Consider the following 14427-nt stretch of genomic DNA (forward strand, 5'->3'; position numbering starts at 1 on the left):
TAGGAATATGCAGAACTAGTCATTACTGGCAAGGAAATGCTTACTTTAAAAGCTAATTACTAAAATTTTCAAAATTTCAATTATAATTTCAGAGGAACATTTTAAGAAACAGAAAAATGCCCCCAGGCATGTACCTTCCAACATTTGTGCTTAGCTATGTCAATGCAGATTTAAATACAGATTACCTGATTATCTTGAAAATATTCCAGTTTTGCTCTTTTCCTAAGACTTAATATCTGAGGACTTGTGTAATTCTGAAGTATTATGTCACCAAATGATTAATACTATAAGGTAAAAATAGTTAAATCCCTTTGATATATGTAGTATCTTAGAAGAAAGACATTTTCTTCTCTGGTGATACATTTAAAACCATCTTTCTTTTCCCGTCTGTTTTTTCTGTGTGTGTGTGTGCCTTTAAAAATGTGGGACCAAATTTAGATTTATCTCGACGTTTTAAGAAAGAGACTATAAACTAAAATTCAGCTGATAACAGATTTTAGCTTTTAGTATATTTTCTACTATAAAATGAAACCCTCTTGGTCAGAACACATATTACTAGTTTGGTAATTTACCAATGAAAGTGACACTGGCAATTTTTAATTCACAAAGGATTAAACAGAGAAGACATTCATTGTACATACAATATTACAATAAAACAGATTAGCCATGGAACAATGAACACCAAGACAAAACATACATACACAAACAAGAATCACAGGACAATTGTACCTTTTGATCTCTCCATAGTATTTCTACGGCTATAGAGAGGAAAAAAAATGCTTTAAGTCTCACATTGTTTTCCTAGTCTGAAACTGCTGTGGAGTCCTTAAGCATGTTGTGCCATTAAATACAATTTTTGCAAATAGGAAGGCTGTGATTTGTCTTGCTTCCCTCTTCCTTTGAACAATCAGCTATCTTGATAGCCAGGAAATAACTTGGCTTATGTAACCAAATCCACACGTTCATAATGGCAAACATTATTTTTACCATTTCACTCAGGTGGCAGGTTTTTAGAAAGATTATACCAAAAATTACTTTTCCCCCACAGAAACCATCCTGTAAATTAATACAATGTATCTGCTTATAAATCAGACCAGTTCAAAATATAAGGACATTAAAAATGGATAGTGTATGAGATGGGGGAAGCAGTGATATTTACCACAGGAAATACCAGTTTCAACTGATATAAAAACAGAAAACTGAGGTATAAAGCATGCTTGCAAGTTCAACAAAAAAATTCATGCAAATCTGTGATGGAAAAAAAATCTCTAAATATCTTATCATTTTCTTTATTCAGATTAAACATCTCATATATAGCAGTTAGTCTAGAAAAATACATTTTTTAAAAAAATCTTCAGCAGACCATGCTCCCTGTCACAAAATCTTCCAAAACCTGTTTTATTATACAAGTCAATCTACATTAGTAATGCAAAAAGAAATTCTCCGAGTTAGCAATCTCATTTTCCATTCAACAACCAGCCAATTTACACATGGGTTTCCACTACCATACTGTAGAGTTAGAATTCTGTAATACATTTTCCCAATATATTCTGTACATATTAAATAACCTAAAAGGCTCCTCATGTAGTGCATTAACCATTTAGCAAGCCTATTCAGTATTTTTCCAGTACCATTTGCATTACAGTGATTTGCCTGCAAATGTAATTATAATCTAAAAGTGCACACAGTTAGCTTTCCCAAATAATAGCCTGTTTCTTGGAGGAAACCTAATATTCACTGGAAGGATTACCTATAGCTAATATAATCATGATTAGAAATGTGTGACTAGAATGTATTTTGAGACTATACAACACAATTATATACATAAGCTGAAGGTCATTAGGTCTTTAGCCTATATTTACAATCAAATAAGTTCACTACCACAGGGTCATATCAAGAACTCAGTATGGCAGTAGATAAAGTCAGCATTTAATTAGGATTGTTAGCTGTAATTCAGAATAGCAAACAAGGCAGGCCAAGAAATACCTTGAACAACTGACTTATGTTAGAGAAAAACTCCAGTATGTCACAGAAAATATCCTTTGATGGATATCTTTATGAGTTCAGTGTCTGAAGTACTATTAGCATGCTGCTCTATCAAGCAGCTAAGACATCCAGTTTGGATGCTGTGCAGCAGAGTAAAAGACAGCAAGCCTTAATCAAAGGATTATATCTGGGGAATTGTAAACTACACTGACCACTGTGAGCACTGGCATAAGACTGACAGCTGGCCACTGCATACAGAAATCCTGGAAAGGGAATACATAGGTTTCAAAAACTGATTCATTTTGTTTTGCTCAAAATGCCCTGAAAGAGTTCTCAAAGTAACCAATAGTGGGTATTAGCCTATCAAGTGATGAGCCTAGAAATGAGGAAAAACAAATCCAGACCATTCAGTCTGGGATCAACCTTAATCTTCATTTTCTCTCCAAGAAATCCAGTGTATATGCCTATGCTATAATTGCAAATTTTAATTTTGACAAATGTTTAGAGTATAAAACTCCAAAATATTCAATGAAATAAAATCAAATAATTAAAAACGTCAACTTGCAATAACAGCAACAAACATGAGGGCCTAGACACACCCTGACCCTCCTCCCAGCCGTCCTCCTTTCCCCTACCCTCCAAAAAAAGTGCAAAATCATTGAGCTGTTGGCTTGGTCCACAAACATAATACATCATGTACAAAGATTTGCGATCTGATGGATTCTGACTCCCATTTCTCCCTGGTTCCATCTCCAATAAGCCTCAGCGCCCGAAGATGGAGTTCAGTTCCAGAAGAATTAATTCCACAATCTGATTTTGATATACAGTATGAACTGCTATGTTACCAGTCTCTTTCTCTGGCTTTAACAGAGTGGGACCAAAAACAATTGCAACACTCTGATAGGTCATTCGGTTTTTTTCTCCATTTTCTACAACTCTGAGGAAGAAAAAAAAATTTTTTTTTTTTCAGAATCGGCAATATGTTAGACAGTTAAAAAAACAAAACAGGAAACAGGAAAATTTTCTTCCAACTGTATTGCGGTGACAGTAGTTTTCACTTCCAAAACAAACTAGTAATTCTGATTTCCTTCACTGAGGAGAAAGTTACCGAGCCAAGCACAAATACTATATATTTACTCAAGGTAGCCATTCAGTCCGGTTTCATCTGTGACTATTTTGGGTAAGCACAACTTGAATGTATAGCTATAAACACTCTCAAAGAAATTTTTTAAAGTATAGCATTTTAGTCTTTTTTTTTTTTAATTAGAGAACCCTTTTCTGAATTGCGCTTAACTTCAAGACATAGGGATCTTGCAAATAACATTTTGCTCATTTCATGCTATTTTTTAAACTTAAGGAGAAAAAGAAGATTGCCTCATTTTTTTCAGGTGGTCTTCCCAGTATCAGAAGAGTTAACTCTTCAAGTAAGTGGTTATGTGTTAAGAAAAAACAAAAACTTCCATAACCTCCATAACCTTAGTTTAGGGGACATCAAGAGTACCTCATTTTCTAAGATTTGTCTCCTCTTAATCGGGTGGTGCTTACCTTTTGAGATGTCTGAAAAGAACCTGCATGGTGTCTTGATTTGGCTTTGGCAACTGTTTAATTAAATCTCTGACAGCACCAACTCGCTGTCTTGGTTCTTGTTCTGAAAAAGACAGAAGTAAAGATTTTGTAGCTAATTCTTAAGGAAGTAAAAAAAAATCATGGGGGGGTGGGGGGGCAGGGAAGAGGAGGAAGCAGTGCACATTCAGTAATATACAGTGTCACCTAGTGGCCATATTTGAAATTGCTGAAATTTGAAAATTCTTTTATAAAGCTTAAGTGCTTATTAAGTTTCAAACAAGGCAAAGATGCACAGATGACAAATTAAATTCGGCACAGAATTCATAACTACTGTTCTTTATAAGTTCTTGAATGTACTGTATACTTACTAATTGCATTAACAAAGTCATTAAAATGATTAAATGTAAAGAGAGGCTCTGGTAATTCTCTAAAAAACATTTTGAGTGCTCCAGTGATGACATGAATATCTTCCCATTTACTATCATTCAAATCCAATTTCTCATCTGAAAGAGAGTAAGAATATGAATTAATTTATTCAAATAAGTTACAAAATTGTTCATACCCTCTGACTCAGTGTTCCCATTACTGGGTTTATAAAAAAGGTTACTGAGAATAAGAGCCCTAGTCACATGAAAACATTCACAGAAGCAATGTCTGTAACCTCTAAAAACTGGAAACAAACTGTGTGTCCAATAACTGAGGAATGGCTGAAGAACTTGTAGTTGGTGAATATAAATGAAGACTAATACACAGAACAACAAATGTTTCAAAGACACTGGAGTATATTTGTATGATGTGATAGAGAACAAAGCTAAAACTAAAACACATTATTATGCAAATGAAGACAACTTTAAAAGGCAACAAAACTCAGCTCAAAACCACTGGATGTTGCTGTATTAGTTTTTAAAGCATAGACCCTTTTCTTTTTAACAACTAGAGAACTACTCAAGGGTAAAGTTGCAGGGACCATCAGTCATAATCACTTCTACGCTCTTTTACTGAACTGTTTTCAGGGATTGTACATTGTGGAGGCTACTGGGAGTATATATACACGATGTATTAAAACAAAATTTAGCAATTAAAAAATTTAAAACTATAAGTCAATAAAAATCATTTAAACCAACTCTACCAACTCTTGGCTAGAAAAAAGAAACTAAAGAAGCAAAATAAAGATGGTAATTTCCAATCATGGGAAATATCACTGCAATGTATAATGTACAACAACATTACTTACCATGATTAACTGCAAATCTTAGTTTCTGTATCACGGCAAGATTGCCACTTACTCTGTATATCCCATCAATATCCAAACCTAAGAGACAGATGGAGAATGTGTCTGAAATTCCACACAAGGTTTATGTTAAAAGGGTCATTTGTCTCTCAAGGTTGTACGGTCCTGATTTTGAAAATTAATCATTAACATTAGCCTAAATAAAACTTAAGAGGCAAATACTTTAACTAAATGGATTTTTTTTTGCCAACTTTTAATTTAAAAACTGGCTTTAGTTTGTAAGAAAAAAAAATTACCTGTTAATAGTGTGCCTTGCTGACTAACAACTACCAAAATGTTCAACTTCATAAGAAATAATCTAAATCAATGTTAATAAAAAAGTATAATTTTAACATTTATTACTCCTGCTCTCCAAACAGATGAGATCAACTAGACACTTAAGCACTTAAGCCAGGCACTGTGTTACACAATACAAAGGGTTTGAGGGTTTGGGATACCAAGAAAGGCAAAACCAGTTTTTACCCTCAAGAAGCGAACAGTCTAATGGGGGAGACAATATACCAATAACTATGTGTAAACAAGCCATAAACAAAATGAATTGGAAGCAGCCATTTGAAAATTTGAGAATGTTGCTGTCACTAAAAATAAATTTAAAATAAATTCCAAAAAAAACTTGATAACAATTAGGTTGACACCTAAATATATAACTTCATTCTATAAAATTTATCAGACTATCCTTAAAATGTAAATGTACATAGAAAATATACATATGTCCCACCTCTTTTCAGCTGAAAATAGTGTTATAGGAAAGATAAGTTTGACTTTCAAATTTAATTAAATCAGGAAACCAAATAAATATGAGAAGAGTTGAATTATTTGAGAGGAGCTTTTATGGTTAGACAGACCATTCTTCAAATTTTTTTTTTTGCAGGGGGGGAAGGCAGGGCAATTGGGGTTAAGTGACTTGCCCAAGGTCACACAGCTAGTAAGTGTGTCAAGTGTCTGAGGCCCGATTTGAACTCAGGTCCTCCTGACTCCAGGGCCAGTGCTCTACTCACTGCTCCACCTAGCTGCCCCTGCATTCTTCAAATTTACACAACTAAACCAAACAATATAAGGCATTTTAAAGCTAATATATGTATAAATTTGCCAGGAACATTTTATTCCACTGTTAAGCATTTAACAATTAGGATGTGTGGGAAAACTTTTGCTATTACTACTGTCATAATGAGAAGAGTTCAAAGGTTGATGAGATACTGTCAAGAATTAAAGTGGCAAGAATTGAATATTTTATCTGTGCACGTTATTTCTGGTGCTCTATTGGGATAATCAATGAATAGAGATACCTTCAATGTACTACTACTGCTAAGCCTAACCAAGATACATATACAGAAACAAAATCAACACAGAGGTATATTAATTTCATATTAAGTTAAACTATGCTAAAACACTTTGCCCTCAGTAATATGACCTACACTATCTGCCACAGTTAAAACACTCATCTCCACCTTCCCTTATCAGAAATGGCTGCCAATTCAGATCCACTTCAAAGAGTACATCATATTCCATAAATTATTTACTGAGATTCAACACCTCTCTGTACTACATTTAGTTTAAAACAAGTGCATCCATAGTCAGGGCTCATCCTTCTGAGTGCCAAAATGCTTCCCGTCATGCAACCGAAATCTCTTCTCTTTGCAACTGGAATAAAGTGTAAGGCGGGCCCTTCCCATCCCCACTCAACAAATTTCCCAAGATTAATGTTCTGCAAAGTAATAGATGGTAAGTTATCTTATTTTAAGGAGCATTTATTTTCCCTACCGTGTTCCTCAACATGCTCAATGCATAACTTTACAAACTTTGGCACGGTGCTGTTCTCTTTCTGACACAGATTTGCAAGATTGGAACCAAACACCTGATCTGAAATACAAAAGAAAAAGGCAATTTCAAAAAATAATGTTCTTTCAATAACAAAATGGCAATGTGGTCCAAAATCAAATGTATGAAATTGGTAAAATCATGGAATTAATAAAGCTTTCAAAGACTGATTTATTTCATTTTAAACTTCCTAATGCAGTTTTCTAATTCGAATCATTCAGCAATAAGAAAAAAATCTCTCTTAAGAGTAAAAAATGGAAAAAGGACCTATATGTACAAAAATATTTATAGCAGCTCTTTCCGTGATAGCCAAGAACTGGAAACTGAGGGGACGCCCAACAGTTGGGGAATCTGAACAAGTTGTGGTATATGAATGCAGTGGAATACTATTATGCTATAAGAAATGATGAGCAGGAGGATTTCAGAAAAACTTGGAAAGATTTACAAGAACTGATGCTGAGTGAAGGGAGCAGAACTAGAACGTTGTACACAGTAATAGCAACGTTGTGTGATGATCAACTATGATTCTGACCTAGCTCTTCTCAGCAATATAATGATCCAAGATAATTCCAAAGGATTCATGATGGAGAACACTAATCACTTCTAGAGAAAGAACTGATGGAGACTGAATGCAGATCCAAGCATACTATTTTCACTTTCTTTGTTTTTTTCATGGTTTCTTCCTTTTGTTGTTCCTTTCACAACATGACTAATGTGGAAATATGTTTTACATAACTGCACATGTATAATGTATATTAGATTGCTTGCCACTTGGGGGAAGGGAAAGGGAAGAGAGGGAGAAAAATTTGCAACTCAAAATCTTATTAAAAAATGAATACTGAAAATTGTCTTTACATATAATTGGAAAAAATAAAATACTGTTTATGTTAAAGAAAAAAATTAAGTAGTGAACAGATGCAAAGCTCAAATATCAGGAATTCTGATATAGTAATTATAAGGCTGAGTGTAGATAACAAGTTGGGATGTGTTTTGGGTTCATTTCTCAGATCAAAAAAATTCTGAGTTAATTATAACAAACTTATGCTTTCCTAGGAAATTCACTTGTTTATTCATAAGGCAAAATTTTTATAAGGATATTTCTAGCATTTTATTTAGGTTAATCAACTAGTTAGTTTAATTCTCTACAAAAGTCTTTTCCACAGTCTCTCCTAATACATTTATATTTTAGCTGAAACATAATTAGGGATAATGATGATGTACCTCTATTAAGGAAGAAAATAAATTGCCAAGGACACAGTCTTTGTTGGAGATTACATAATGGGAGACAGAACTAAAATAGAGGTTTAGTTGTTCTAGGATGTAAGATAAAATGAAACGGTCATGCTAGAAAATTATTATAATAATAGTAGAAATAAGTCCCAATTAAGAATAATAACAAAAAGGCTATCTCTCCCAAGGTATGTATCTGAGGGAGCCTTGGGGAATAAAGATGGGAGGGTAAAGATTGGGTTATAATTAGAGGAAGGGGTTCAATCTGTGCTCAGGTTGGGAAATTGGGGGGTGGGGTTTGAGGGAGCAGTGGTAGAAGGTTGACCAAGAATCCAAATTGCAGTTGTCCTTTGACATTCGCAGGGATCAGGGACACAGTACCCCTGTCAAGGTGAAAAACTGACAATAGCTCTAGGCCCAATCCCAAACATTTACTCTCAATGATTCTGATCACCTTTAATACACAAAACAAGTGAAACATACTGCACCCATAAGAAATCTGCAGTTTCTACAGGAGACAGAGTAGCACCCTCACAGTCACTGGTGTGGCTACAGCTGCTTCACAAAAGTCACAAGACTCAGTATGGACGGTAGAGACAAAGAGGAGGTGCTCCCAAAGAGAGCACACAGAGCCCGCACTTCTTTAGCCCACCAAAACATTTAACAAAATTTAACAGTTCATAACAAATTTACATGTGTGTATCTATGGCAGTAAATGACAAAACAGATTACTAATATGCAGTATTTGTGCATATGTGACTTACTAAATTTTTTTTAGCTTTCTTTATATATACATGCTGTGATTTTCTGCAGTATGCTGCAAATCTGCAAAACCATGAATGTGAAACTCATGAACGTAGAGGATGACTGTACTCAGAATAGGGGAAATTCAGCCAAAGTGCCCCTCCCTGCACCCAAAACACCCAGAAAGGTCTCAATCAGGCTCACCTTCTAGGCCAGGCAACCAATCTAGCGTGACTATAGTTGCTCCCTGTCTCCCTCCCCTCCCTTTCCCAATCTCCTCACCTAATTTGTCCCAAGTTCCTTTTGTAAGGATAAATTTTTTAAATTCTACAATTAGAAATAAAGGGCTTAAGATGCAAATGAGTTAGGATGAATAAGTTTCTGTGAAAGTATGACCAGCTAATCCACTTGCAAATTTAGCTTGTTGCTCTGAGAACAGCAAGGGGAAAGACTATAGGAGCCTGAAGTAAAAGAGAAAAGGACAGAAAGAGAGGACAAGGAATAAATTCAAACTGGAATCTTCAGAGCTCTGGCTATGGTCACTGTGTTCACCTTCTCTATGTGTATAAGTGGAAGGAAAACATGCAAGCATTTTTACCTTAAGCTGTGAAAAGCAGCCACCTCTGCTTAGAATGGTTTGACACTTCACGCTTAACACGGGTGACTTTTCATAGAGAAGCCTTCCCACCAGGGTATTCTTTAAGGTGTAACTGTTTTCCAAACTGTAAAAATCTTTTAAGTGAGGCAACAAAAAACAGTCGAAAGCAGACTAGCTTTGCAATCAAGCATCCTGAGTTCGAATACTGTTATAAGGTCACAATGTCTCTGTGCCCAAGTTAGCAGATTTTTCATCTGTGGGGGACCTCACAGCGTCATAAAGAAAGTACTTTGTGAACTTTAAGGGGCTATGTAAACTCAGTTATTATTAAGTTTTCATATACCACATTAACTGCTAATTCAGGTGATTCAGACTGAGATTATTAATGATACTGAGAGAAGAAACCTGCAAAGGACTTAAAGGAGCCACGAAGCCCGGGGGGGGGAGGGGGGCGGCAGCGGGGCTGAAATACTGAATAACACTGCTGGCCTTCTAATTCCTTCCAATTAAAAGTTAGGAAAAGAAAGGTGGAAACGAGAAATAAATAGTTATGCTGACAATGTTTAAGAATACTTGGCCTTCTCAACTGCAGCTTAAAAGTCAACTCCAATTAAATAACTGTTTATTAGACACCTGTGGCACAGAGAACACTGGTAGCACAGTGAAGGCTGCTGGAATGGCGTTCTCTAGGCTAAGAATGGAAAATGGGGGGAAAAATCCAACCGGACTTGGCCAATGAGACTTGACCACTTGAGCAAATGAAATTAAACTGAAAGTGGAAGGAAAGGGAAAGAACTATCCATGTAAAAAATACACAACTGGACAAAATGGAAGACATCCAGTATGACCCTTAATAGTTGCGAAAATAAGCAATATTTCACAGAAGGAAATAACTGGCAGGAGAGTCAGCAACAACGGCTGTGCCTCCCGTTCTGCACGCAAACGTACAGAGAATGCGCTCCGGGAGGTCATTATGCCCTAAGCTCAGTGGGATGGGAACCCTCACTGGAAGGGCACAACCAGCCATTTTCGTACCATCCGTCCTGCTGTGCACCCTTCCCACCACCAGAGATCTCAAGAGATGATGCTCTTGAGGGCTTATGTGAAGCAGCTTTTGGAATTGCATCATGCAGACCTGCATTACCCAGATTGGGGAAGGGAGGGTGCCTTGGTAGAAACCCTAAACAGAGCTAGGCTGTTCTCCATGGAGCTAACTCCAACTATCGTTGCCACTGGAAGGTTGCATCAATCAGCTCTCTAACGGCTCTACTCATCTTGGTGACTTCGCCAAACATAACACCCATCCCCAGCCACAACTCCTCTCTTTGTCTGCCCCTATTAGAACAGAAGCTCCTTAAAGCAGGACTATCTTATTATTGTATTTATAATCCCAGCACCTGACACAAAGTATTTAATAATTGCTCACTCATAGTCACAGAAGATATCTTCTGGATGGTAACACTGGAGGTCAAGAAGACAGACATCTGTGTGTCAATCCATAAGAATCCCAAGAAGGGGTAAATGGTGGAGAACGTTTGGGTGAGGATAAAAAAGGCAAAGAAATAAAGTGATACTGCTGAAGTATAAAATGGAATGCCAGGTCAGATAGGGAAAAAGTCTGATAAGTTCCTGACAAAACTTGTACAAGGTAAATCAAGAACATGTTACCTGCTTTACTCAGAAGTTGCATTCCCATCTAAGGGACATTGTCCCTTTTCATAAGGAGAGGTTAATGGTAATTTTTATGTAAAAGAATAGATTTGTACTAATTGTAAAAAGATACTAAGATATTGCTGCTGTCATAGTTGAATATTTTGACCTCATAATATAAGTAGGAAACGAACTTTGTTTTAACATATAGTGCTAATGTCTGTGTGCGAAGAAACAACCTTCAGATGACATTTGAGCAATTGTGGGAAGAAAACAATCTGTGATACGGAGGGAGGGCTTGGATCTTGTGTCAACAATGTAGAATGATGCCCTGTGACAGAATATTTTAATTCTATAAAGAAAAAGATCTTTCACTTATTAAAAACTGAAACACGAATATAAACACATGGTTTTAGGGCACCTCCATTCTCAACAATACCTATAAACTTTTGCTCACCTCTAGACTTCCCAGCCTTCTACTACTTTAATCCCTGACAAGACCATCACCTGCCTGAGCAAAAAACCTTTCCTCTTTGGTGTGCTTACTTCTATGTACTGTAGACGACTCTGCCTTTCCAGTCGCTACTCCCCTCAGCTTCTTCTAATATCCCCAGAAAGCTGACAATCTACTGCTTTTTTTCCCTGAACTTTTCACTTGATATTCCTTCCATTTTCTGGCACTAAGCAACCGGCTGTACCCTGCAGTTATTTTTCTAATAATATTCCCTGACTCACACAATCAGGAGTTGAAGGCTATTCAGAGAAGGGCAACTAGGACAGTGACGGTTCATGAAACTACATCTCATGAAGATCAAAGTCAGTGAGTATACTTGGCCTGGGGAAGAAAAGACATGAGAGATGTCATCAAGCTTCACTTTAAATGAGAATCTGTCCTAAGTATTATTTATACATATGTATACATGCACACGCACATGTGTGTATGTGTATTCCGCACTACTTTATTGGAGAGGCCTCAGACTAATAGGAGGAAATTACAGGGAGGCAGATTTTCATACAACAGGAAGAAGTACTTCCTAATGATTACAACTGCTCAAACACACTGAAGTATTTGTAGCCACACTTTTTGTAAAAGCAATGAACTAGAAACAAAGTAGATGTTCTTCACCAGGGAGAGAAAAAGAAAACCCACATGTCAAAAGGATATTTATCAAAGGATATCTAGATAGACAGATAGATAGATATGTATATATCTATATATATTTTACAGTAGGCTGGAAGCTTAAGAGGGGGCTAATTTGTGCCTCCAAATCTGCATCCTGGTTGGGGTGATATCATAGCTGTTCCAAAGACGTTTGCTCAGCTTTCCCACACATGTATAGATACGCTCTCCCCTTCACAGGGTTCCTAGGTTGGTGATGGGTAGGGAGCAAGGTGCTATGTGCTATCTCCGTTTCAAGAGCTACATTTGGGGATGTTTGAGCACAGAAATTGGTGGATAGGGATGAGAATATGACAGTGGAATGTTCCCTGTATTATTAAAGGTTGGTAACAAAAGGGATTTTGAAGGTCTGGGCCCAGACAGATACTTTATTTATGGGGTTATTACTAAGAAAAGACAGAGACCCTTTTGGGGGAGTGAAAGCAATAAGGAAAGGACTTACGGAATATATGTCAATTATCTGGCAAGTCCCAGGTGGTTTTGAATTGTTCTCTAAAGGACTTCTTGATGTGCTTATGTTTTTCCCCATCTCCTTGGGATTCTACATGTGAAATGCTAACTAAAATTCTACAGGGAAGGGGGAACTCACCCTACAGAAAGATCCTACTAAAGGGATAAAGACCTTACTTAGTAACAGCTATGTAAAAATTAATATATCCATATATACATTTTACAGAAAAAATATCTATTCATTAATATTTCTCAGAGAGAAGGATAGTGCTTATAAAGTTCTAAGAAGCAAAATCAGATCCTTATACACATAAAAAGATAGAGGCAACTAGAGGACTAGGGAAATCAAATTCTGTTGGACCTGCCTCAAGTATTAAAAGAGATTTGGTTCAGCAAACATACATTTGCTGAGCACTTTCAAAGCACAGCTACTCTTTCTCTAGTGAAATCTATTTTACAAGGACTGATTTGTCAGGCGGGCCACAGAAATTACTGGGCTCTTATTCCTTCTCCTGTTTTGGTGCTGCACGTAACTTTATAATTTAGTTCCATGGCTACAAACACAGCTGAAAAAATGTCATACTCAATCCTCTTACCTCCAGATGACATAGAACTACATTCAAATGAACAAACCAAGTATGGTTTTAACAGCTAGTGTTAGGTTAAATGGAGTTAAACCAGTTTCATTTTTATTGATATGTGTTTTTTAAAAAAAATAGTATATTGAAAAAAAATGACATCATTAATGATATGAATTGTTGTTTCAAATATTCAATGAGTCTGCTTAGGAAATCTATACCCTCAAAATTCAAAAATCACAACTACATGAAATATAGTTCATAAGTACATATTGGCATCAAAGTATGTATGACAGTGTTTTGATGACCTTATTGAATTAAGAATAAATCTTATTTAGCTAAATGAGGTAACATCTGCTAAATGAGATGATGTAAATTTACCAGTAAGAACAAAATCTATAAAAAGCAAAACTTAAGGGCAAATTTTCAAGAACACAATTTATCTTTACCATACTGACCATTAGGGTGCTGTGAGGAAAGCATTTATAAACCTTAAAATATTTTATAAATGTGGGTTCTTATTTTCCAGTGAGCCTTTTTGTTCAAGGGCTTTTCAAACAACTAAATACCTCAGAACTAAAACTTTTCATTTATTTCATTTTTTAAAAAGACCTATCATTTATATTAAATTAAAAAGGTTTTGTGCAAATAAAACAAATGTAGCCAAAATCAGAAGGAAAGCATAAAATTGAGGAATAAATTTTATAGACAGTATATCAGACAAAGGTCTCATATCTAAAATATATAAAGAATTTTGTCAAATATATAAGAATATGAGTCATTCCCCAATTGATAAATGGTCAAAGGATATGAACAGGTAATTTTCCAAAGAAGAAATCAAAACAATTTATGGTCATTTGAAAAAATGTTCTAAATCATTAATGATTAGAGAAATGAAAATTAAAGTAACCTTGAGATATCATTTTACATCTACCAGACTGGCTAAAATGATAGAAGGGGAAAGTGACATACTGGAGGGGATGTGGAAAAACTGGGACACTAATTCATTGTTGGTGAAATTGTGGAGAGCATTTTGGAGAGCAATCTGGAATTATGCTCAAAGAGTTATTAAACTGTCTATATCCTTTGACCCAGCAATACCACTCCTTGGTCTATTTCCAAAGATAATTAGGGAAAAAGGAAAAGAATCTACATGTTCTAAAATGTTAATGGCAGCTCTCTTCATGGTGACAAAGCACTGGAAACTGCAGCGATGCTCATCAATTGGGGAATGGATGAACAAGTCGTGGTACGTGATTGTGATGGAATACCATTGTGCTATAAGAAACGATGAGCTCAAAGATTTTAGAAAAACATGGAAAGACTTGCATGAAAT

At 35.9% G+C, this 14427-nt stretch overlaps 1 protein-coding gene across 6 annotated transcripts in view; it reads right to left on the reverse strand.

Moving 5' to 3' along the window:
- Positions 1-490: 490 nt before the first annotated feature.
- The window catches only part of ARHGAP12 (Rho GTPase activating protein 12), a 126210-nt gene continuing 112273 nt past the window's right edge, over positions 491-14427 (reverse strand). For all 6 annotated transcript variants that reach the window (XM_036759602.1, XM_036759598.1, XM_036759596.1 and 3 more), the window contains 5 exons: positions 6605-6703; positions 4787-4864; positions 3921-4055; positions 3532-3634; positions 491-2923 (listed from right to left, as the gene is read on the reverse strand). In XM_036759602.1, coding sequence (XP_036615497.1) covers positions 2749-2923; positions 3532-3634; positions 3921-4055; positions 4787-4864; positions 6605-6703 — 590 coding nt within the window. In that variant the 3' untranslated portion in view covers positions 491-2748. The remainder of the gene's footprint in view (positions 2924-3531; positions 3635-3920; positions 4056-4786; positions 4865-6604; positions 6704-14427) is intronic.

The sequence above is a fragment of the Trichosurus vulpecula genome, chromosome 5 (genome assembly GCF_011100635.1).
Source record: "Trichosurus vulpecula isolate mTriVul1 chromosome 5, mTriVul1.pri, whole genome shotgun sequence".
Classification (NCBI taxonomy): Eukaryota; Metazoa; Chordata; class Mammalia; order Diprotodontia; family Phalangeridae; genus Trichosurus; species Trichosurus vulpecula.